The sequence below is a fragment of the Eretmochelys imbricata genome, chromosome 1 (genome assembly GCF_965152235.1).
Source record: "Eretmochelys imbricata isolate rEreImb1 chromosome 1, rEreImb1.hap1, whole genome shotgun sequence".
Classification (NCBI taxonomy): domain Eukaryota; kingdom Metazoa; phylum Chordata; order Testudines; family Cheloniidae; genus Eretmochelys; species Eretmochelys imbricata.
In genome coordinates, this window is record NC_135572.1 from 55050865 (window position 1) to 55077617 (window position 26753).

A 26753-nucleotide genomic window follows, 5' to 3' on the forward strand; every position below is an offset into this window, starting at 1 on the left:
ATGAAAGGGTTAGACAACATGTCTTATGGTGATAGGCTGAAGAAGCTCCATCTATTTAGCTTAACAAGGAGAAGGTTAAGGGATGACTTGATTACAGTCTATAGGTACCTACATGAGGAACAAATATTTAATAATGGGCTCTTCAATCTAACAGAAAAAGGTCCTTAGGCTCATTGAATCTGAGTCCATGTGTGTCTGAATGCCCCCACTAACCAATTAAGTTTGTTTTTGAATTGCTCCTCTTAGCAAGGCATTCAACACATACTGGTGAAGTAGTGTAAACAGTTTTTATTCATCTATAGGTTAGGAAGAAATGCATGCCTGTTATTGGTGCTATCATGTCTAGAGCAGAGGTGGGCAAACTATGGCCCGCGGGCCACATCCAGCCCATGGGACCCTCCTGCCCGGCCCCTGAGCTCCTGGCCCCCGACCCTTCCTCCGCTGTTCCCTCTCCCCTGCAGCCTTATCTCACTGCGCCGCCAGCACAATGCTCTGGGCGGCGAGGCTGTAGTGCTGCCAGCCACCGGTGCTCCAGGCAGTGTGGTAAGGGGGCAGGGAGCGGGGGGGGTGTGTGTGGATAGAGGCCAGGGGAGTTCAGAGCGGTGGTCAGGGGGCAGAGGGGGTGGATAGGGGTCAGAGGGCAGGAAACAGGGGGGTTGAATGGGGGCAGTCAGGAAGGAGGGGGGGGGCTGGATGGGTCGGTGCGGGGCAGTCAGGGACACGGGTTCCAGGGGCGGTCAGGGAGAAAGGGTGGTTGGATGGGGCAGGGGTTCCGGGGGGCAGTCAGGAATGAGAGGAGGGGTTGGATGGGATGGCAGCGGCAGTCGGGGCGGGAGGTCCAGGGGCTGTCAGGAAACAGAGAGGGGTGGATGGAGCAGGGGTCCCGGGGGGCAGCAGGGGACAGGGAATGGGGGGGGGTTGGATGGGGCAGGAGTCCCGCAGGGGCCATCAGGGGGCAAGAAGCAGGGGGGGGTCGGATGGGGGCAGCAGCTGGGCCACACCTGACTGGCCCTCCATACAATTTTGGAAACCCGATGTGGCCCTCAGGCCAAAAAGTTTGCCCGTCCCTGGTCTAGAGGCATACAAACATTATTTGGAAGTAACTGGTCTCATTTAAATTGAATGGTACAGTTTTTAGTCACTTATTTTTTATATTTAATTTTAATTAAATTTTAATTACTGAAATTAATTCTGTAAGTCTGAAATCCTGTCAGGAGTATTGTAATAACAGTAATCATGCCCTGCAAGAGTTAACATGTAATACTATTATATAACAACAGAGGGCAGACTTTGATAACTAGGACTTTGTATGAAGTATTTATAGAGCAGATCAGACCTCTGTATCACAGAACTGTAACTTCTTAAAATCTAAATTGGACGAAGCAAACTCCAGCAGATAGCAAGCAGAGTAAAATCCTTTTAAATCTTCCCCCTTCTCCCCCCACCACCTTTTTATTTACTCTATCCATTAAAAGAAGATTCTTTTTATCTTTCACTTCTAGGCTGGGTTGTGAGCTAAGAGCTTGCTGACTTGCTTGACAGGACAATAAACACTAAAATTAGAGGACTGCTGTGATTTGTGCACATGTAGATTTACCATTTGATAATGATAAACATCACAGGCCTAATCCTGCAGTCATTGAAATCAGTGGCAAAATTTCATGAGTTTGGTAGTAGAAAGATCACATCCCAAATCCACTCCGTTACATATTTTATCACAATTTAGTCTTAATTTTATTGAAAAATATAGGAAATCCATCCAGTTAATAAACTGCACATTGAAATTGTCTGTATTTTGAATATAGATATTTTAAAATCCAACTCCTTAAAATGGATTTCTCACTCTTGTCCTGCAGCCAAAGGGGTTACAGCTCTTAACAAACCAGAGATCAATAAGCAGTGTTAGAATGCTTAAAAATGAGGTAAAAATACAAATGAACTAGTGAGAAGATGGGATGGCCTCTCAAGGGTGTGTAGTCTGATTTAGTGAAACATCACAGCAAACATTAAACTCTGTTTAAAACAAACAGATACATCTTGAAAGAGATTTAAGCGACACTCCGGTCGCCCCATCCACTCTCCCGTTGCGCCCCCTCGTGCCCCGCTCGTGTGGCGGGACGGGGTGGGGTTTTCGGGGGATGTTGCGTTGGGGTTGGGGAAGCTGTGGGTGCTGGCTCCCGGGTCCCGAGGGGAGAGGGGCCTGCCCCATGTGGCTGTCTGTGGCGACACGGCTGCCCACGAGGTCTTGGTCCCCTCCCCTTTCCCGGGTTACGACGGTGCCAGGGACCGGGGCGCGGTCGGGGTGGGAGGGCGAGACTCATCAGGAGAAGGCATATGGAGGGTGACAGAAAGTCAGGGAGAGAAGGAGCGGGCGGCATGCGCGCGTGAATGTGGAAGAAAAGAGGGTTCATGAGGGCGCCCAGGTTTCGAATCCCCCCCATCTCCTCCGTTCGCCGCCTCTGCCTGTCGTTTTCCCCTCTCCTTGGCCAATGACACTCCCCGCACGCACTCCCAGTGCTGTCCGCCCCCCCCCCCCCCCCCGTTAGTCTCTAAGGTGCCACAAGTTCTCCCTTTCTTTTTGCGGATACAGACTAACACCGCTGCTACTCTGAAACCTGTCAGGTTAAAAATTTCCTTACCTGTGTAAGATTTTGATTATCAAAAGTTGATTTCTGAAATGACTGCACTTTTTATTAGTTATATTGTTTGATTTATCTTTTTTTTTAATAAGATGAACAGTGAAAATCCTAGTCAGTTTTGCTTTGTTTGTGATTGGTTTCTAATCTATTTTCACATTCTGGCTTTAATGTCCTTTTAAAGAAATTTGGACTATATGAGTTGCAAACATTGGTTGGAGAATTTTTTTTTAACAGTTTCTACTGAAATTAATGAGAGCATTCATATTGGACCAACAATGGGTGAAAGTTTCTTTTTAACAAAACTTACATGGGGTCAAATTTATAAGGACAAGACCCCTTTAATAAATTAACATATGTTGGTGAAGGAGGATATTCCTTTACATTGGATTCTACCACTCCCCAACCCCAAAATTTCTGTTTAAAAATAAAACCCAGACAATTTTACTCCAGAGCTTGAAATATGGGGTTCTTCCATCACCTGGTACACTGGTAATCTCCCTCACTCCATCCCTTTTATAAAGGGTCACCTCTAATGCTAGATTTCTTAATGTGAGGGATATTCTTGAATATGGGAAACATTTGTGCCACTTCTTCATCTTTCATTAAAGACAAGGAAGCAGAAATTTAAAAGAAAATGTAAATGTAGTGTACACTGATTTGTATAATGTTGCAATTAACAAAATAGAACTTAATAGTTGTCTGTCTCTTTCTACTTAGGTTCTTATAATAGCCCCTAGGTGTTTCCATCCCTATAAGAAAATGTTGCAGGCTTGAAATATAGTAATTATAACAGTCACAAAAATGCTTTTAATAATAGTTGTATTCATATTATACTAAAATAAATATGGATTTGCTGGTCACAGAGTGACCCATCTAGGACTGTAAAGGTGTCACCTCCGTGATATCCATCATACCAAATTGCTAAAATAATTCCAGCTACGTCCACATCACTAATACAAATAAGTTGTTTTCATTACGTATTCCAGGGCTGTTGCCACCTTGTCTTCCACATTCAATGCTCCATCTAGAAAACAATAGGTCACTTTATTATGGTCCCCTTAGCATAGACATTAACTGATTTCAAATAAAATCTGTTTTCTAAGACTTATTTCCCTGCATCCTTTTTGTTTTGAATTGCCTATAACTCTGTTCCAGGGCTATTTTTACAGAATGCATTTCCATTTTCATGAGAGAGAGAAGTTGAGATGACAAACTTGATAACTGAAAGGCCATGTGCCCTTATTAAAAATCCAAAGGGAAACTAATACCTTTGCACGTTTCTACTCCTTGTAGTTTCTATTTAGTTTTTAAACCCAAACATACAAACACAAGGGGCAGAAAGAGCTTTAAACTTTTATTCTTCCACTGCTCAAACCACTCACCTCTAAAGAGTGAAACTGGATATAACTTAAGGTGTTTTGCCCTACAGATATTTATCAGTTTTCTTTCTGGTGCAAAGAAATGTGATGCTGACAAGCAGATTTCTAACACAGTTTGCACTCTAATTATTGCAACAAAAACAGAGTCATATATCTCTCAAATGACAGCTCTGCGCTGTGCCTGCTTTCTCAGCGCCTTGGGGCACTTTTTTCCTTAACCTCCTCCGGTTTTCCAGCTTCACCGTCCTCCCTCCCTCCCTCTCTCTCCATTAATTTCTCTTTCTTGCCAATTATAGACAACTCCTCTCCCTCTTTTAGCTCTGAAAAGAAAAGAAAGTGCCCCCCACCAATTCTTGGATTTATTAACTCATAGTTCCCCTGAGCAATTCCTAGGATTGTTTCCTCTGCTCTAGGCGGTATTTTGTAGAAGCTGCAGTAGGCTGGAGTAGTTTCATTCATTGGAAGTGGGGAATGACGCCTTGTTAAGGATGAATTTGAAGGCAGTAAGAAAAGGAGGACTTGTGGCACCTTCGAGACTAACCAATTTATTTGAGCATAAGCTTTCCTGAGCTACAGCTCACTTCATCGGATGCATTCAGTGGAAAATACAGTGGGGAGATTTATATACACAGAGAACATGAAACAATGGGTGTTACCACACACCCTTCTCCTCTGGCGGTGCTGGAGAATTTAGGTAGAAGGGAGAGTCCTCTCCTTGCTGGAGAGTGCTCGGACGGGGCGAGACTTTCCCTTTGCAGAGAGGGATGGTGGGGGGGCAGCGTGTGTTAGCACCCCAGGATCTGGCTGCTGGGCTTTCCCAGAGATTTTACACCCTCCCTGCGCTTGCAGGACTCTGTTTCCCCTGCTGCCAATGGCACGGGGAAAGCAGCCTTCCCAGCTCTCGTTTGTTGCCAACCCTCCAAGTCGGGAGGGGGGCACGGAACTCCGCTGCTTTTCCCGCGGCGACCCTCCAAACAACCTGTTGCAAGGAGAGGGGGAGGGGGTTCGGGCCTCTCGCCACTTGGGGGATTGGCAACTCTTGCTGACCAATCCCTGCCGCCGACAGCACTCCCGTGAGTGCTTATTGGACAGCGTGGGGCGAGAAGGGGGGGGAGCAGGGAGGGGTTTCGCAGCGGGCTAGGGGGCGAGTTTATAAGGCAGCCTGCTCGCCGGGCTGCGGAGCGGCAGCTCGGGCCCGGGGGCTGCAGGCAGGGCAAGGGGGCTTGGCTGCGCCGCGCGCGGGCTGAGACGGGACTCGCTTGGCTTGTGCTCGGCAGGCAGGGACCATGCAGGGCAGCCCCGCCGCGCGGACTCTGCTGCCCGCGCTGCTGATGCTGCTGCTACTGGCGGGCAGGGGCGGCGGGGTCCGGGCGCAGCAGCCGCCCCCGCCGGGCAGCCCCGCGTTCTCCTACCCCTCGGCGCTGGGACCCCCGGAAGACGCCTCCATCGTGGTGGCCAACCGCGGGCTGCGCGTCCCCTTCGGCCGCTCCGTCTGGCTGGACCCGCTGAGCGACCTGGTGCTGCAGGTGCAGCCGGGGGACCGCTGCCACCTGCGCGTCTTGGACGACGACCCCCTGTGGCTGCGCCCGGGCCGCCTGAGCCCGCCGCGCTTCCCGTGCGACTTCGGCCCCGGGGAGGTGACGTACTGGCACCTGGGCTCCCGCAGCCCGTCCCGGGACCGGGTCCGCCTGCAGCTGCGCTACGACTCGCCCAGCCGCGCCGTGGTGCTGCCCCTGGCGCTGGAGGTGGAGGTGCTCTTCGCCCAGCTGGAGATCGTCACCCGCAACCTGCCGCTCACCGTGGAGAGCCTGCTGGGCACCAGCAACGCGCTGGACGGCCGCAGCCTGGAGTTCGCCTTCCAGCCGGGCAGCCAGCGCTGCAGGGTGGGCGCCCTGCCGGGGCTGGGCGGGCTGCCCCGCTACGGGGAGCTCCTCAGCCTGCCGGCTGCCCCGTGGCATGCCTCGGCGGCCGGCGCCCCGTCGCCCTCGCTCTGGTGGGAGTGCGAGGAGTTCCTGCGGCTGGGGCTGCGCTACCGGCACGCGGCGGCCGGCCGCTCCCCGAACCGAGACTCGCTGCCCCTGGTGGTGGAGCTGCGGGAGGCGGCGGGCGCCGGCGCGCTGCTGAAGCGGGAGCATTTCCAGGTGCTGGTGCGGATCCGGGCGGGCGCCGAGAACACGCCGCCCCGGCCCAGCTTCGTGGCCATGCTGATGATGGAGGTGGACCAGTTCGTGCTCACCGCCCTCACCCCGGACATGCTGGCGGCCGAGGACGCCGAGTCGGCCCCGGACCTGCTGCTCTTCAACATCACCTCCCCCTTCGGGCCGGGCCAGGGCCACGTGGTCAGCACCGACGACCGCAGCCTGCCCATCGCCTCCTTCAGCCAGCGGGACGTGCGGGAGCTGCGGGTCGCCTACCAGCCGCCGGCGGAGGACTCGGCCCGGGAGCGGCTCTTCGAGCTGGAGCTGGAGGTGCTGGACCCCGAGGGCGCTGCCTCCGAGCCCTTCGCCTTCATGATCGTGGTGAAGCCCATGAACACACTGGCGCCCGTGGTGACCCGCAACACAGGCCTGGTGCTCTACGAGGGGCAGTCGCGGCCGCTCTCCGGCCCGGGCCCCAGCCCCAGCCTGCTCATCAGCGATGAGGACGACCTGGAGCAGGTGCGGGTCAGTGTGCTGGCGGGGCTGCGGCACGGGCACCTGGCCCTGCTGGAGGAGCCCCTGGCCCTGCTGGGGGAGTCCCAGGCCCGCAAGCACTTCACGGTGGCCCAGCTGATGGCTGGCCGCATCATCTACCAGCACGACGGCAGCGAGTCCCCGCTCAGCGACAACCTGGTGCTGCGGCTGGAGGACGGCGGCGCCCGGCACCGTGTCGAGTTCCTCTTCCCCATCACCCTGGTGCCCACCGATGACCAGCCGCCCCTGCTCAACGCTAACACGGGGCTGTCCTTGGCTGAGGGCGACATGGCCCCCATCCCCGCCCGTGCCCTCAGCGCCACCGACATCGACTCAGACGACGCTACACTGCGCTTTGTGCTGGAGTCCGGGCCCGGCGCAGGGCAGCTGCTGCTCCGTCAGGCCCAGCCACCCCCAGGCTGGGAGGGTGAGAATGGGGGCTCCCCCTGGAGGAGGGTGCTGGCCTTGCCTGGGGATCCCCCAGTGTACGAGAGGCTGGTGAGTGAGTGGCTGCAGCAGGACATTGTGGAAGGGCGGCTCTTCTACCAGCACCTCGGGCACCCCGGCCCCAGGGTGGTGCTGGACCAGTTTGTCTTTAGGGTCCAGGATGACAACGACCCACCCAACCGCTCTGGACCCCAGAGCTTTGTGATCCGGGTGCACCCAGTGGACCGCCTGGCCCCAGTGCTTCATGGTGGCAGCAGTCTGCGTCTGGTGGTGGCTGAGCAGCAGGTAACCCCACTGCGGAGGAAGCACCTGCGCTACACAGATCAGGACTCTGGGGACCGGGAGATCCACTACACCGTCACCCAGCCCCCCACTGACACAGACTCCAACCACCCCGGGGGGGCCAAGGGCACCCGCCTGGGATCACTGGTGCTGACTGATGACCACTCAGTGGAGGTGATGCATTTCACCCAGGCCCAGATCAACCACCACAAGATCTCCTACCGGCCCCCACAGCAGGAGCTGGGGGTGGCTCCCCGCCTGGCTCAGTTCCAGTACCGGGTGGAGGATGCAGCTGGTAATGCTGCCCTAGGCACCTTCACCATCTACCTGCAGCCCATAGACAACCAGCCCCCTGAGATAACCAACAGCGGCTTTACTGTGTATGAGGGGGGAAGGCATGTGCTGGGCCTGGCTGAGCTGGATGCTAGTGACACTGACACTGAGCCCACTCACCTCGAGTTCACCCTGACCCAGGCTCCCCAGCATGGACAATTGCAGCTCTCTGGGCACAGCCTGGCCATGGGAGCAGCCTTTGGTTTAGAGGATATTAAACATGGCAGGGTGGTCTATGTGCACAGTGGTGCTGAGTCTCACAATGATGCCTGCAGTCTGGATGTGACTGATGGGGTCCATGTGGTGCCCATCACACTGAAGGTGACTGTGCACCCTGTGGATGATGAGGTGCCCACCTTACGGCTGCCCCCAGGGACACTTGGCTCCTACTTGGACGTGCTGGAGAATGGTGCGGCTGAGATCACCGCTAATGTCATCCAGGGCACAGATGAGGATACGGATGATCTGATGCTGACTTTCATTGTGGAGGACCCTCCCCAACATGGGGACATCCTGGTCCAGGGTGTGCCTGCAGAAAGGTTTTCCCAGAGAGACGTGCTGGATGGGGCTGTGGTATATGCTCACACAGGTGGTGAAATAGGGCTGCTGCCCAAAGAAGATACTTTTAACCTCACTCTTTCTGACCTGTCTGAAGAGTGGAGCATTGGGGGCAATGTTGTTCAGGGAGTTTCAGTGCTGGTGACCATCCTTCCTGTTGACAGTCAAGCCCCTGAGGTTTTTGTGGGGGAACACTTAATGGTAGTGGAGGGTGACAAAAGGGTCATTACACATGCCCACTTAAGGGCTGAAGATGTGGATACACCCAGTGATGATATTCTGTGCACTATAGTTGCTCAGCCCACCTCTGGTTATGTAGAGAACATCTCTCCAGCCCTAGGATCTGAAAAGTCCAGAGCAGGTACAGCTATAAGTGCCTTTACTTTGAAAGACCTCAGGCAAGGGCACATTTTTTACGTTCAAAGCATCCATAAGGGTGTGGAGCCTGTTGAAGACAGGTTCACTTTCCGCTGCTCTGATGGCATTAACTTTTCCGAAAGGCACTTCTTTCCCATTGTCATTATCCCAACCAATGACGAAGAGCCTGAAATCTTTATGCGAGAGTTTGTAGTGATGGAAGGCATGAGCCTGGTTATTGATACTCCCATCCTCAATGCAGCAGATGGGGACATCCCTGCTGATGAACTGACCTTCACTATCACTAAGTTTCCCAAGCATGGCCACATTGTGAACCAGCTGATCAATGGGACTGTCTTAGTGGAGAGCTTCACCCTGGATCAGATAACTGAGAGCTCCAGCATTATCTATGAACATGATGACTCTGAAACAAAGGAAGACAGCTTTGAGGTGAAACTCACAGATGGTAAACATGCTGTAGAGAAAACTGTGCTCATCATGGTTATTCCTGTGGATGATGAGACACCCAGAATGACCATCAATGATGGGCTGGAAATTGAAATAGGGGAGACTAAAATCATTCACAACAGAATACTGAAGGCTACTGATCTAGATTCTGAAGATAAAACCTTGACTTACGTTCTAAGGTATGGGCCAGGACAAGGGCTCTTACAAAGAATAAAACTTTCAGGTGGGGTTGAGAATATCACTCTTGGAATGAACTTTACCCAAGATGAAGTGGACAGAAATTTAATTCAGTACATGCATTTTGGCCATGAAGGTATTCGGGATCTTATCAAATTTGATGTTACAGATGGGATAAATCCTCTCATTGACAGATATTTTTATGTGACCATAGGTAGCATTGATATTGTCTTCCCAGACGTGATCAGCAAAGGGGTGTCCTTGAAGGAAGGGGGGAAAGTTACACTTACCACTGATTTACTGAGCACCAGTGACTTGAATAGCCCAGATGAGAACTTGGTTTTCAGTATTACCCGGGCACCTGTTCGTGGCCATCTCGAATGCACGGATCAGTCTGGGATGCCCATCACCACCTTCACTCAGCTCCAGTTAGCAGGCAATAAAATCTACTATATTCACACCTCAGAAGATGAGGTGAAAATGGACAGCTTTGAGTTTGAAGTGACTGATGGTTATAACCCAGTATTTCGCACTTTCCGAATTTCCATTAGTGATGTGGATAATAAAAAGCCAGTGGTCACAATCCATACCCTGGTGGTGAGCGAAAGTGAAAATAAACTGATAACCCCCTTTGAACTGACGGTGGAAGACAGAGACACCCCTGATATGTTGCTTAAATTTATTATCACCCAAGTGCCGGTTCACGGTCAGCTCATGTTCAATAACACCAAGCCGGTTACATCCTTTACCAAACAAGATCTGAATGAAAATCTTATAAGCTACAAACATGATGGCACAGAGTCAGCTGAAGACAGCTTCTCTTTCACTGTTACAGATGGGACCCATACCGATTTCTATGTCTTCCCTGACACAGTGTTTGAAACAAGGAAACCCCAAACAATGAACATTCGGATAATGGCCGTGGACAATAGTGTACCCCAAATTGTAGTAAATAAGGGTGCCCCTTCTCTCCGTGTTTTGACCACTGGCCACTTGGGTTTTATGATTACCAACAAAGTGTTCAAAGTGGAAGACAGGGACAGCTTGCACGTTACCCTCAAGATCAGGATCACAGAGGCTCCTCGCCATGGCTTCCTGATCCATCTGGGAAAAGGCAACCATAGTATCACTCAGTTCACACAAGGTATTTCCGTGTCTGGTACTCTGTCTTTAGAGCACTGGAAACATGCATGCAGGAATGAAGCATACTTAATTCTGAAATAGTTGATCCCAGAAAGAGCCTGTTCACAGCGTTAAGGGCCTGATTCTTTTTTCTTTCTTTTTTTTTTTAAATGTATATTTGTGGTAGTGTCCAGGTTCCCACAGAGAACAGCTACCAGTTGTGCTCGGTACTATACAAAGCGAATGAGAGAGACTGGGTGGGTGAGGTAATATCCCCCAATATTAGAGAGGCAAGGTAGGGTGAGGTAATCTCTCTTGTTGGCCCAACTTCTGTTAGTGAAAGAGACAGGCTTTCAAACTACATGGCTGAAGAGCTCAGTGTAGCTGGAAAGCTTGTCTCTTTCACTAACAGACCTTGGCTCAGTAAAAGATACTGCCTCCTCTACCTTGTCTCAATAATACTGTGGGGCCAGCCTGGCTACAGTAACGCTGCAGACAAAAACGGAATAAGACCGTGCTTGTCCTGAAGATTTTACAATTTAAATAATTCTGCATCCTGTATTCATGTTGAGTATTGGTTACTCAAGGTCTTAGTCTAGCTACTCAACGTGAGTACAGGTTACAGGATTGGTCCATAAAACATTAGAAACTCATAACTCTTTTCCCTCCCTCCCCCCAAGTTTTCCTTAGAAAATAATAGTTGACTGCTCCATTAGTAACTATCCTAGTCTATTTAAGGCACTGGTCATGTACTGCCTGGGTGCACTTTACATAGTTTAAAATTATCTCTAGGCCCAGGGAGCAAATATCTCACTACTACCTTATTGCCCTAATTGCACAAACTTTAAATCACCGAGTCTCTGTGGTAAAATAAGAGGTAATGTAAATATTTTAAATTATGTCAGTGCTGCTTAGTTTTGTAAACTGTACTAGGTGGCATAGTTAGGATAGAACATATGTGGTTTCCATGCACTGAAATAAAGCCTTAAAACAAGGCTGTGGAATAACCACCTTCAGTCAAAAAGGGTGTATTATCTTTCCACTGGGGAGCTTTCAATATTATGTTGTTGTTAATTAATAGCTGGCTGAGTAAAAGTGAAATGGTACTTCGTAGAGCCTTAGGTGTAGTGAGTTTGTTTGCTTGAGTTGCAGATCCAGCAAACAGACCCCACAAACCTTACATATTTTGACTGAATGCCAAAGGTATCCCAAGAGTTGCAGTGATGGGCAAACTTTTTTTTTTTATTTTTATTTATTTTTTTTTAAAAAGAAGCCCCAAATCATTGCAATATGGCAGGAAATTCAAGCTGCCTAAACTGTGGGAACCAACACAGCTGATGTATAAAGAAACATTCCCAGTGATGTTTTGTTAGGACTTTTTGAAGTGGTGAGTATCAGGGAGAAGTACAGAGGAGTAGGGAATATGCACTCCTCTGAGTGGAAATATTCCTTTTTAAGGGCCTTGTCTTACATTTGAGATAGACTGGGTCATGTGTATTCCTAGGAGCAAACCACAGTACAGCATTCCAGAAAGCAAGGAGGCTCATTTGTGAGAATACTGACAGCTTGTTACTGCCTGCCACTTGGTCGGCCCACCCACCTTGTTTGACAGATATGCAGCCCTCTGGCTGCTACATCCTGCATAGCAGAAGAATGGAGCATGCTGGAGGAAGAGATAGGATGTGTAAGAGGCTAAGCAGTGAAATTCTGCATGCTGTACGCAGCAGGGTGTATAACCCGGTGCCGTATAAATGGTTGATTACCTAATCCAAACATTTGCAGCTATTGGGGAGTGCAGGAGTTACTACCCTCCACGCTTCCCCACAACACACCCATGCTACGGTGTGTCTGCACCTGGGCTTTTCTGCCAAAAACGTTCCACTGTTGCTACCAGCTGCTGTCTCCAACAGCAGTGCTGATGGTGCTAGTGCTAATGTAGTTAAGGCTTCAATCTGAAACCAGTGTTTTTAAGTGCACTGTGTGTGTCCCTGTTCAGAGCAGGTTTATACAGCGTATTTATTAAAATGCCAGTGGCCTCCAGCACCTTGTCTGCAGTAGTCTACCACCAGTGGTAGGGGGGGAAATAAAAAAAGCCTCGCACAGACTAGGTCATGTAGGCATGTAGAACAGTCATAGGACGGAGAAGCATGTGCTTCCAAGAGGAGGGAGGCAAACCTGGCAGGTGCCTTCAGGTGAAGAAGAAAAACATGAGAGCAAGAGGTATGGGTTGGGGAAGGTAGCAGTTTTGGGAAGGAAAGGAGCAGTCCCACAGCAGGGCATTGGAGGAAACTCTAGGCATTGTGAAAGGCATGGGAGGAACTCCTGGTTAGGGACAGCAGTCTTGCAAAATTGGAAGGCCTTAGTCAAGGGCAAGTGTAGCCTCTCAAGTGAAGAAGGATGACATCAGCCCTGCTGGGAAGAGGGAAAGGGAAAAAGGCCCCACTTATAGGAAGCTGCAGGAGTATTAGTAAGGCAAACCTGGAGGTGGAAGATGTGGATGAAAGATCATTGATGCTCCCTTTTGCCCCAGATGCCCTCTTCACCATTTCTCCTACTGGGGGTGTGGAGAGGGTTATCAGTGCTGAGGAGCTTCAGCTTCTTGGCTAGACTTAGAAAGTTTAAGTTTCAGCAGGTAGTGAGAGAAGCTTACTCAGTCTTGTAGAGTGGGGGCCTGGACAGAATTCTGGGCCCAATTCGCTGATGCCCTGCACCTTGTGTAGTCATGACACTGGCACGAAGTGTGTAAAACATTACCAGATCCAGAATGGGTAGCCTTCTGCACCCTGTTCGCTCTCATGCGGCACTGGTATAAATGATTACACAACATGCAAGGCAACAGCCTTTCTTTCTTCCTGTTGGACCTCTCCCATCTTTGGGGCCCACTGAGTACAGTTCTCCCCTCCCCCTTTTTTAGACTGTCAAGGGTCAGTTTTGACAATGAGAGTTTCCTGTTACTGACTCCATGAGTCTCCTACTGCCATCTATTTCTTTTTTTATCTTTTCCGTTTTTAAGGGCCCCATCTTGCAACATACAGAGAACCTCCTGTGAGGAGCTGAATGCCCTCAACGTTCATGAATGTCACTGGTTGCTGGTAAAGCTCAGCCTCTTGCAGGAGATATGCAGCAGTTTGAAGGCTCTGGTCCTAACCCCTCTTCCTTACCTCCCCCCTCCCCCCCCCGGGCCATTTTATTGCCATGAGTCCTAGCCTTAGAGCTTTAGCTACAGGATGGTGAACCAAGCATGGGGGAAGACACTTCTGCCCACATTGTTTTCCCATTCTTAAGATGGTGCCTCCATAACTATATTAATGAACAGACTGATCTGATAGAAAGAGAGAACTCCTCTGATTTCAGATCCACCGTGCTTTAGCAGCAACTGCCCCAGTGGGGAAAAATATTAGTCACACAATAACTTTTTGTGTACTATTTGGGAAGGCTACTTTTTCCGTAGCTGCTAATATTTTGCCAAATGCTGGAAAGAAAATCACTCAAATATTTCAGATAAACCACAAACTCCAATTGAAAACTCCAGAGTAGTAATTGGACACATCACGCACTATAGGAGTTTGCACTGATAGTTGATAATCCGGTTCAGGTTTTCTCCCTGCGCTATGTCTTCCTTTGCTCAGGTACAGAATATTGGTTGGTTTGGGTTACTAAAGGATGTTAGATATTTTTCTTAGATTTACATTAGGTAGCATCTTGCTCACGTGAGTAGTCAGTGGACTTCATTAGGGTACAGTGGGGTCCTGGTCCATATCTGGGGCCCCTAGGCACTATAATAATACAAATAATTAGTCACATGGGTAAATTACAAGTTAGCAAAGTTGAGCCCCAGGTTAATAAGTTCCAAGATTTTGCAAGCATACAGGATTGCTTTTTGCTCTCGCTTCCTCCATACGCTTAAATATATTAATGTAGTATAAAGAAGAAGAAAAAAGGATAGCAAGATAGAAGGATCAAATGTTCCCAAAACAAGCCCAACTAGTGTGCAACATCTGAAAATGTATAATAAAACTATTTTCTATTTCTCAAGTTGATTCAACTTCAAAGCATTACTTTCTGTTGCTTGATTTATGTATGTATTTATTTATTTATTTTCTCCATTTACTTTTACATAGCTTGCCTTAGGCTTGCAAGGATTTTAAAGGTGGAGAATGTATGAAAACAAAAATCTCTCCCCCAGCCAGTAATTTCAAACTCTCTCTCAGTTCCACTGAGGACAAAAATATTTACTAAGAAAATTGCTTATGCATAATCGCACAGCACTCATCTCTGCAAGTTAGGGCTGGAATTTGTTCATAGAAGATAGTCATTAAGATTAGATAATTGACTATGAACAGGGGAACTCGATTAACAAACTGCCAAGTCTTTTCCATTAAGGAAAATAAAATGTATGTTGCTTTTAATAAGCTACTGTTTTTTAGTGTTCTGAACATGCATAGTGCTATATAAGTGCTAAGTGTTATTTTAGGGCCTACTCAATCCAGTTTGGTTAGCTTTGATTATTAGAGGCAAGAGCATGACCTGTAGCTCTATGGGTGTGCCAGGGAGTGAAAGCAAAAGAAGCCCATCTGACAACTGTGTACAAAAATAGGGCACAATCCTCTGGGGCACATAATATCCCAAAGGGGCCAGTGACGAGGGCTGATCCGTTGCCTGATCTTTAACTCTAATACACCTGCCAACAGATCTGGTACTGTGAATGGGATTTAGTGAATGGGCTGCAATCAGAATTTTTCATCAAAATTCCTCCCTGAACCCCCTCTGGGGTGGTATTGCTCCACACCTTTCCTTGTTGAGGCAAGTACTTTTGAAAGCATTATCTCTCTCTCTTTAAAAAAAAAAAATAAATAAAAGTCGATTAGTGGGGGAAAAAAACTCATGACAATCAAATGAGTTTGGCTTAATTTTAACTGGAAAATCAAATTTCTAATCTTGTATGGCTAACAGATTTGCCCTTGCCAAAGAGAAAGCTATAGGATAGCAGATCAGGCCACAATTCCAGAAACTATTCAGCAAGAGTTTAGCTGAATTTGTAGTCACAAAGGAATGCATCACTGCTTGCAACTAAGGAAGTGCTAATGTAACCAAATGAGCTATGGAAGGATAATGTAAGTTCACTCAAATAATTCTAATATGTATTTAACAAACAGAAAGAAAGACATCCATGTAAGATGCTTTATCTAATTATATTTTTTGGTGGATGTTATCATTTTAGGAGCTGATCCTGCAAGCCTTTATGTGGGTGCTTGGCTTTATGCATGTTAGTTCCATTGACTTTAATAGGACTACTTGTGTGTGTAAAGTTAAGCACTTGTGTAAGTGTTTGTTTGCAGGATCAGTTTTAATTTTTTGCCACATTGATATGAGGATATTCACTTGCAACCTCTTTATTACTCTAGGAGTTCTTTGTTGGAAGGGACCTCTTGAGGTCCCTTCCAACTCTGATATTCTATGATTCTACGATAAAAGAAAGTAAAAAGATATGTACTAAAGATAATTATTTAACATAAAAGGTACATGTCTGGTTTTTGAACTATTGTGCAGAGGGGCACACAACCTCTAACAAAAATGCTTTAGACATGTTTTTACCAACCAATACGCGTCCTGACTTGTGGGGAGAATCTGTACGATACTTGAGTTCCACTTAAATACTATTACTTTCTAAAGTTTTGTCTAAAATTGTTCATGATAGGATGCCCTGTATGATTGGGAGAAACAAAGGATGTCTCTTTCAAATTAAGTGACAAGGACAAGTTTGTATTTACTAAAAAAAGTCACCCCATAAAGAAACTAGAAAACCCATATTAACAAATAACTGTTTTGCCTTTTGCCTTTTTTCTCTATTTATTTTGTGGCAATTGATGCTCCAACATCTATTAAACTAAATAAGTTGAATGCTCTCTTACTTTAATTTAACTGAATTTGTCTAGGTTTTTCAGTGCATCACTAGCGTTTGAGTACCTCCTGTTTGATGGCTCAGTTATAAAGATTGTAAGCCATATTGTGCAGAGTAGATGGTCTGTAGGAAGGATGGTCTAGTTACAAGGGCACTGTACTGGGATTCAAAGAACTTAGTTGGTTTCACTTCAGTTTGGTATATAAGTAAGGACAGAATTTGGCTGCATGGGTCCGGTTTGACATCAAACACATTGCATACAGGCATGTTCGAATTCAGTGCAATAATTAAAATGAAAAAAACAAGTTTTACCACAAATAAGGAAAGACATGAAATAATGCAATTAAAATATGGCATAAAATAATTGCTTTATTTTTAAGTTTTATAATTTAATAAAAGCTTGTTCTAAGAGTAAATTCAGAGGATGGATTTGAAAGAGGTAGGCAAGTAATGTGGGTTCTAGGATCAGTAACCTTGTTATTATTGGCATTCCTATGTTGTGCACTTTTAGGTCACAATAATCTATCTTGGCTCCTTCATTCCCTTTTAGTCTATACAGTGCACCTCCTTGCAACAGCATTCATTAGTGTTGGTAAGCAATGGCAATAGGTTTCCTTTGAGTGTCAAGATTTTCCCTAGTTGTACAATCAGAAAGACTGATCCCTTTTCTCCTTTTTTATTGTCCAAATTGTTACTGGACAGCTTGTTGATCCAGAAAACCAATGTTATACAGTGGTCTGAATGATCATGCTTGACACGCCACATGTAACTGTAGTGGACGCTAATTCTGTACGTTAGCATATGTTTCAGAATGAGTGGCAAGGCACTCAGGACCAGTTCTGCAGCCTTCATCTGTGTTGAGTAGAACCATATTCTAGACTACTTACAGAGTGAGGTACTAGTCAGCATCAGTAACAGTAGCAGAAGTAGTGATGATTTCAGCTGAGCAAAGTGCTACACAAAAACAAAACAACACCCCTACCCCCCCGCCACGTAAAACCCTCACCATTGACCGTACCGTCTCACCAGCACTCATAACACACATGTATGCACATTTCCTCTGGGTTCTGTTTATCAAATATATATAAATAGGCAAAAAACAGTTAACTTTGCTTTTTAAAACATGCAATCCATTAATACTGAAATCCTCTGACTCTTAAGGGTGTGTCTACACTGCAGTGTAAGCCTAGGCTTCTGTTTGAACTCAGACTCAAACCTAACCCCCCTTCCATGTACACATAAATCATGCTAACCCAGGGTCCCAGGACCCCACGGGGATGAAGGGTCCAAGCCTGAGTCAAGCCAGGATCTATTGTTCAAGCCATATTGCTTTGCAGTGTAGACACAGCCCCACTGGACTTGTGCTCTGGGAGTTTGCCGAAAGTATCCCACTATCCCCTGGGCCAATTTTGTTTGTCCTCTGGACAGTCAAGTTTGGTGGACAGTCAAGTTTTCCCACACAGCCCCACAAGTAAAGGGCAAGAATTAGCCACATTTTGGGAGGGCACTATGAAATCTGGGATGTGGGTGGTTGGACTCGGATCTAGATAATACGTTGTAGACTCTGGAGTCTCAGGTTGGGACCCAAGGTTCAACAATTCCTAGCCAGGGTGGACACTCAAGTCCTAGGTTAACAAACTCAGTGTCTCCAACTCAAGTTCTGCTAACAATGTACTAACATTGCAGGTTAGACCTAACCTAACAGTGAAATCAGACCTCTGATGAACAAATTAATGATAACTAAGTGTTCCTATTCAAACTGTTTCTGTTTACATGTAAGTTAAAATATGTTTGTCTTGACATTTTCCAGCTGATATTGATGACATGAAGATATGCTATGTTTTAAGAGAAGGTGATAACGCCACTAATGACCTTTTCCATTTTACCGTTGAAGATGGTGGTAAGTACTCAACTTCTAGAACAGCTTTCTGTGGGTTGAACTACCTTGTGCAGATGTTTAGGGTAATTACAGGAAGCTTGTGTAAGCTGTTACTTCACTAGCTTCTGTGCTTTTCAGTATTGTGGACTATTATTATTGTGGCTACAAAAAGTTGCTTTGAAGGAATGGTAGCTATATTCAATGTGAAAATACTTAGACTACTATGGTAAAAGGGTGAAATCCTCAAATCCAAAATAAAGCTCAAGTTATGGGGCTTTATGTGGTTTTCCTGCGTATCCCCAACCCAGACACATAGTTGCAGCATAATCTCTCTGCAATTACTGCACCAGTTTATGAGCTGCAGTAGTGACTGCTGCCCTTCAGAAGTCCCATGCTGGGGTTCCTGATCACGGGGCCCAATATCTCTCTTTGCACTCTCCATTAGTACCCGGCCCAAGCCAGGGAAGCTAATGATTCAACCAGCGGACCAAATTTGGTGATGAATCTTGGTACCGTGCCATCTGAAGCATGTTGTGCATATGCTAAGAATCTTAGGAGCCATCATGGATCCAATCTTCTCAGCACACAGGTCGTGTGGAGTCCCCGTTCTGTGTATCCTTCCCCTCAAATCCATCGGGGTTTGGTCACATGCAGGGCCTTACTCAGGGTGATCAGTAACAAACGAATTTCAATAACTGAGAATTTGGAGGTGGAAAATGTTTCTATTTAAAATATATCCAACAGTTGCTCTTCAGCGAAAATGGCTTAACAGTACATAACAAATATTGATACAAGATTTTGGAAACAATATGTGTGAACATAGCTAACATTTTATCAGTGAGTTACATTTTAAGAAATGACCAGAGATCTTTCTAGGTGTAGATGTCCCTATGGCATGATAGGTGATTTTTCAATAAATTAAATTGCTTTATCTGTAAGCAACAGTGAGTTTTAACTAGTTTAATTTAACACTAAAATCTTTTTTCAAGAACAAAGCTATTTTGAGCCAGATTGTGATCAGCCCTTGTGTTCCATCCACACACACACACACGAAGCACTGTCCATCTAACAATCAATTGCAATAGCAGTCTCTGTGAGCAGAAACTGCTCAGCTCACCCTCTCCGTAGTTAGCAAATTACCCCAAAGGAGGTTGGCAATAGCCCTGAGCCCATCCTCACTGGCCTTCTGGATGGCACAGAGTGTACCCTCTCCTGTATGTCGGGGATCTGTCTAAGAGATGATGTCTCCTGAGGCACAAATCAGGCTCTTGGAATTAGAGGCCACTTTTCAAAATGTGACTGCTAATCTGTACTGGCCCGTTGACCCAAAGATGAACTGATTATTTATGGCATCAGGCTTATTTTCCCAAAATATTTTAATAAAACCAGTACCTAGATCCGGGGAATGAAAGGTTAAGTACAGATATGTTTATGAAACACTGTGTGACATATTTTGCATGCAATACCATAGTATTGTTATGGCAAGAGTCACCAAATGTTGTTGTTACACGGAGTCTCCCAAGTTCTTTTTCTTAACGTGTGAGCTCCAGTGTTAGGAAGACTAGCAGTCTGGTGGTATTAGTTTTGTTACGCAAGGCTCTGTGTAGAGGGAGCTATGTGAGCAGCTGGAGAGTTTGTTCTCTGCCTTGGTCTGTGATTAGAAACCGTTCTTGAGACACATTTGCTCCCTAGGACATGGGCACTGGTGATGGGCAGAGCTTCCTGGTGGCAAGATCTGCCTCTGTAGTGTTAGGCCGCTACTGTGGGTGTACAGGTGTAGCTAAAACAAGGTACACATAGCGTACACCCAGACTCTGTGTCACTAATCTCTCTTTTACTGGGAAGCCAGCTTGCAAAGTCCTGGACATCTGCTGCCGCTTGGCAGAGGGACAACAGTATTTATTGTGTCCAATTGTAACCTGTAATAGTATGAGATTTTTTTCATAATAATACAAGGAATCATTCTACTTCAAAGCTGATTGTTGATTTTCTAACCCTTTGGGTATTTTCAACAGGGCTCTACCAGATACATTATCATGTTGCACATGCCTTACCTAGGTGGTAAGATAACACTAACATTAATGTCGAAGTCTTTATTTAAACCGTGGAAGACATTGAGTTGAATTGTATTTAAACATATTTTATGAGAAATAGTTGGCTAAAGATCTTGGAAGGGATGAAATTTGGGACTGAGAAACTAATAGTTTTCTTTGTTTGGAATAATAACTAAATTATACTAGCAGACTCTTCAAGATCTATAATTTCACGTGAGAAAAAAGCAGAAACTTGCCTTTCTAAATTTCACTCTTCCTCAAAAAAAAACATCAAAGCCTCTCTTGCGCGGGTCATGTAGAATTTTGGCAGAATGTCAGTGGTGCAGACACATTTGTTTCTATGTTCTTGGTGCAAAGCCAGCTACTTCTGTAAGAATAAACACAACATTAAGGAGTGAAAGATTCAGTACAGAATACCCAAACCCACAATAGAATTATATATGACATGCTTCAGTTTTCTCCTGTCTTGATTTGTCTCCTGAATTAGCATTACTTTTTGAAATCTTGCAGTAGTAAACAAGGTTGTGATGTCTACTGTGCATTACCTAAAGGTGTAAAATAAGTAATTCATTCTTCCTATGGGAACCCATAACTCTGGTTGAGTTGCATCACAGTGCAAACAGTGAAATCAGTCAGAATATGACTTTGATCAAGGAGTGAATGTTTGTTCAAATTACTCCAGAAATATTATTTTAGGAAAGTCAAAGCTGTATTGAACCAAACACTTTCAAAAGTGATATTCTACTAAAGGTGGAGTGGAGTTTTGCTTACTATGTTTGGGAATTCTTTGGGGCAGTCTCTTAAGACAGCAGGTTGTTTTATAAGGATGGTCTCTTGCAAATTTCACTATTCTCAGAACAGGAAATAACTATACTATCTCAGATATTATTATGTGGTAACTGTATTGAGGTTTTAATGGTGGTAACTGTTTGTCGTCCGATTTACTTTTCTGTCCTGTATTGGGATCTGCTGGTACATACCCCTATGCCTGTGTGAAGTCCCGTTGACATTAATATGAGTCCACATCGGTGCTAGGGGTTATGCTTGCTGAGCCTGGTGCTGAAACTGGTCTTTGATTATGTATGGGTGGCACAAGAGCCACACTTACCCTTTTTCCTTTTAATCATGCACACCGTAGTGATAGGTGGAAAAAGGAAAAAAAAATGTTGTAAATATCATCCTCTTCATATGAGCAAACATTTAAATGTTGTGCATTTTGAAGCTTAACTGCCTGGAATCCGTTGCCATGTTAATATTAACAACAAAGGAAACAATATTGCCAGAAAGCAGGAAAGAACACAGGAGGCAGAAGTGGCAGTGGTAGGAAGAAATGGAAATCCAGGGTGATGGCTGAACTCCTGGACTTTACCCATGTTGTTGGGAGTACATGTTTATGGGATGTAGTCACAAACTCTTCAGAGACTCCTGTAGTACATAAGTATGTTTATTGGGTTGATGAGGGAGATTCAGCCTTAACTAAAAATGTCTGAGCCTTTAATTGGTGAAAGACAGACTCTTTGTGTAATTTATACATAGTGTAATAGATTTATGATAGGCTTTAATAAGTAAGGCAGCTTTACAGTGTTAAAGAAGTCAAATCAACTTGATACATGGTGCCTTCTGTATATGTGTAGAGTTAGCATTTCAACTGTGCAAAATGGCACTAATCCATTTGGAATGAAAGTTAATGCACAAATTTGTTTCAGTTCATTGAGGCACTGTTCCTCGCGCAGAAAATTCCACACCATATCCCCATATTCACTATGTGGAGCATTCTTGCTTCTTAGATGAGAAATGACTGAAGTAAATACATGGTTGACAGCTAAGGACCGTATTCTACCTTCATTTTATGCCCAGTGTGCTTCAGATTTACTTTGTGTTCTCTTAATGAGAATGTGGAGCTAAATGTCTGTCGTGTTCAATCTATAAAAAATTGTCATTTTCCTCTTGGAGTTTGGTGCATGTCTCAAGAAACATCAGACTAGTTCAGATGGGTTACATTGACTTTATGTGCAGATTCTGCTGCTAGTGCAGAGCAAAATGGACAGAACATACCCCAGAATCTGGAACCATAATGTCAAAGTATTGCACAGACATTAACTAATTAATCCTCAAATACCTCTATAAAATGAGGAAAAATCATTTAACAGGTGGGGGAAAAACATTGACAGAAAAGTTGTCTTATGCCCAGAGTTGAACAGCCAAGAATGCTAGAGCTTATACTGGAGTACAGGCATTGTTTGATCCCAATCCTGTACAGTAACTCCTCACTTAATGTTGTAGTTATGTTCCTGAAAAATGAAACTTTAAGTGAGACGATGTTAAACCAATCCAATTTTCCTGTAAGATTTAATGTAAATGCGGGGGGGGGGGGGGGGGTTAGGTTCCAAGGAAATTTTTTGGGGGCAGACAAAAGGCATTATATACTGTACAGTACTGTACTGTGGTTGGGAGGTGCCCCTGGCTTATCCCACACAGGTACAGCCTGTTTTCAGGATTGACTTGTCCTGATTTGAAATGGGAACACTTTTCAAAATCTCAGATTCTCATGGAATGGGTATACTGTTTCCTGCATAGCCCTAGCCTCAACAGTAACCCTCACCCCCAGACTGCAGTTTGGAGTCTGTCAGAACTGCTTCTTAAGGAGTCCCATCCTTCCTGACCAGCTGTATAGTGGCTGTGATATGGTGCCTTAAGGGTGGAATGATTTTGAATGAGGAAGCAAAGATGGTTGTACCAGGAATGCTGAGGATCCCCAGTGAAGGAGGGAAACAAGAATCTGTGATTAGAGCTCTTTTGAGCAATCTTTCTGTCTTTAAGCCTAAGCCTTGGAAAGCCCAGGCTTGCTGAAAATGGCAATTTACATCACTAGATAAATATCACTTGAACACTTCATTTCAGATCCGTTAACACTGCAGCACACAAATACCTTAACACTGTGGCACACTTTCCTGATTTACCACTTGGTTAAATCCTCACAGAATCAAGGAACCTTTCAAAGATAAGTCTGTAAATTAAGCATTTAAAACTAACTTCTGGGTAAACTTCATTGACCGTTTCCATATATGTTTATACAAGAAATGATGATGTTAATAAAAGAAACCCTGGTCTACTGCTTAAAGCAATCTTCCATTATTAACCTTATAAAGTATCACTTTTTTGTCTGTGTCATATTCCTTATTTATATAAACATTGCATAAAGCATTTTTGGAATTTCAGTCCCTACCCCATTTTCAGTTTGTTCATTTGAGACCGAGAGAGTGAGCAGTGTGATGTTCCTGGGTGTAAGTGTAGTGTTAAAACAGGTGTCAGTGCTAAATCTTTGAAGCCACAACACTGATGTGGCTTCCAGTATGTGGTATAATAATTTAGGAACAGAAGTTTTGAACTTATATCAAAATATCTGGCAGTTCTTAAAGAATCAATATACTAAAATAACATTAAGAATTATTTGGAGTACCCTTGCGTGAACTCTCTTGTGGGATTTGGGCACGTCAGTCATGGAAGGAAAGTTCAGTTACATTTATCTTTGGCACTAAAAACTGGGGCATCCTGTGTTATGCAGGTGGTACCTTTAGTCACTTGGGCTGTGTCTAGACTGGAATAAAACACCCGTGGCACTGAGTCTCAGAGCCCAGGACAGTTGACTCGGGCTCACGAGGCGTGGGCTGCGGGGCTAAAAATTGCAGTGTAGGCATTTGAGCTGAGCCCCAAATGTCTACACTGCAATTTTTAGCCCCACAGCCCTCACCCAGTTGGCCCAAGTCAGTTGACCAGGTCAGCTGCGGCTCTGCTGTGGGCCTTTTATTGCAGGGTAGATGTTCCCTTGCTGACTACTGAATAGGATTCTGATCTATTGCCAGCCTTATTGCAGCTGTTTGGTGTCCAGACAATTTTCCACATGCCACACTTCTCACTGTAAGCTTTACCAGAAGATTTAAATAGTAGTTTGACATTACAGTATTAAAAAATCTTTTCTGTAACTGAATCATTGGGGGGTTTTATGTTATTGCTTTATGTGGCTAAACAGTCAAAGCTAAACGAAGAGCTGAGTAGAAAAACATAAAGAATAAGAGAGGTCCAATGCCCTTTGTCAGCAGGTGATTACAGTGGGAAATATAGAGGGCTCAATCCAGCTCCTATTAAAGTCAGTGGAAAGACTCCCCTTGACTTCAGTAGGAGGTGGATTGGATGTTTAGCTCTTTTAGAGCCACATTTTGCTTGCCTTGCTCACGTGAGTAGGCCCACTGATTTCATTGGGAGTGCTTTGGCGAGTGAAGTAAGCAAGATTTGGCTCAGATAATGCTCTGTTCACTCAAGTTCTGTGCAAACATGAACTACTTAACAGGGCTGGCCGTAGGTGTTTTGCTGCCAGTATGAAAAAAGTGTTTTTGCTGTTCAGTGAGTAGCTGAGTTAAAAAAAACAAACAAGCCCAAGGACAGTAACAAACAGCGGGGCAAAAAAATAAATAAAGTGGTGGGCGGGGCGGGGGGGGGCAATTGGAACAGCAGAGCCAAATAGGGTGTGGGTGGGGGAAAGGCCAAGTGATGAGGCGACCCCATGGAAGCGGGCTGCCCTGAGCTCACGTTCCTTAAGTACCTAATGTAAAAAAACGAAGTTACTGACTTGTTTGTTATTATGCATAAAAAGGCGTGGCCAACAGCAAAAATAATAAAAGCAATAGTCAGTAAAGTGAGGTCCAAATACAAGTCTTAAGAGATTAAAGAGACATTAGATTTAAAGTGAAAAACTAGGGGATAAAGTGGATTGCTGGTGACATGAGAACTTACAGAAAAACACTAATGCCTAAAAGGAGTTATAATAAGGCTGTGCAATAATACCAGGGCTTGGGTACAAACATTTTTGACTGAGGCAGCCTAATAGATGCTAGAGAAACATGAGATGAGAGAAGGGATGTTGGCTGAAGTAGACAAGCTCCATCCTTTCTTTGTTCAGTGAATAGTAGCTCAGGCAATTTGGTTACACAGTATACTACACTGAAGGGTACAGAATGGAGCTATGACTATTATTCTTATTTATAGCTTTATTAATTAGTTAATAACATCAGATCCCTGAATTCCGCCCATAATAATTTGCCAAATTCTGCATCTACAGAAGGTGTTAACCCAGAAAGTTATTTAGTCTTATATTGGGTGCATCAGGCCTTTCTGAAAAGTTGTATATATGCCATCTGATTTTATACAAGTTAACTTCAGAGCTATGTTACAATTATTTTCTGACAAACAAAGCTAGGGATTCTTGATCTACTGGAGAACATTAAAACATGAGATATCATAATTTAAATAAGTATCTGTTGGCATTAAACAATTACAGCTCATGCTTCTTAAATGAAACATGTTTATCTTTTGCCATCATAATAATCCCTCTTTGTGGCAGTTTAACAACATATTAGCAAAGACCATATGATGAGTTTTATTGCCTCTTTAATATCTTTATTCAAATTCTTATTTGTATTACATCATATGACTTACTGACTCCATGAATTGACTCCTCCCTGGTCGGCTTCCCAACTCAGCTCTGTGGAAGGCATTGTGTCAGGAGTTTTGAATATGGTGTAGCTGAAGCTTCCAGCCTTTTAGTGAGAGGATGGATTAGTGCTGCTGTTTGGAAAGACATCTGCTATCAGTCTGAGGAAAAAGAACCAGATTCTGTAGGTGGTCTTGCTCCTAGGCTTTCAGATGGCAAACACTCATGATGTGATGTGAAGGAGGAGTGATGATGTCCATGCTAAAAGTCAGCCGTTGTTGCATGTAGGGCTTAAAATACAGGGCTTCTGTAGAAAAAAAAGACATCTACTCATAAAGGCACAAGACCTGTCGCTACTGTGGTCCTGGATATGTGTGCCCAGTTGGCTGCCTGAACCTGCTGTATCCCTGCCTCTGTGGGAAGTTAAGACACAAAGATGGCAGTCATGTGGAACTGGGGAGACTTCATAATAGAAAGGTGTCCCCTCCAAAGATATTTTTTTGTGTGGCTGTCTGTCATTTAATGAGAGATTTATTATTGAAAGTTCCCTTAGTGCTCCTGATTGAGGCTAAACTTACAGGTATAGAAATTTGAAAGAAATAAAAGTTTTAGAATATCAATATATAAAGAGCTGAAACTTAGAATAGGAAGAGCAGAGCCTGCTTCAGATTTTGCGTAGATTCTGTGCTGTGTCCATCTTCCACTTGGCGCCCCATAGATTCACAGAGTTTAAGATTAGAAGGAACCATAGGATCATCTAGTCTGATCTCTTGTACATTAAACTTCACCCAGAAACCCGTTCACTGAACCAAAAAGCTTGTGTTTGTGTAAATCATATCTTCCAGAAAGGCATCCAGCTTTGATTTGAAACCATTAACAGATGGAGACTCTCTACTACCCTTGGTAGTTTGGTCCAGTTGTTAATTACCCTCACTGTTGATAATCAGTGCCTTATTTCCAAAACAATTGACTGCCTTCAGCTTCCAGCTATTAATT

The 26753-nt window shown here is 45.1% G+C and overlaps 1 protein-coding gene across 1 annotated transcript in view; it reads left to right on the top strand.

The window, feature by feature from the left end:
• The first annotated feature begins 5304 nt into the window (after window positions 1-5304).
• Window positions 5305-26753, top strand: part of FREM2 (FRAS1 related extracellular matrix 2) — a 210521-nt gene continuing 189072 nt past the window's right edge. The window contains exons 1-2 of the mRNA XM_077806636.1: window positions 5305-10456; window positions 18147-18236. Of these exons, the coding sequence (XP_077662762.1) occupies window positions 5305-10456; window positions 18147-18236 (5242 nt within the window). The remainder of the gene's footprint in view (window positions 10457-18146; window positions 18237-26753) is intronic.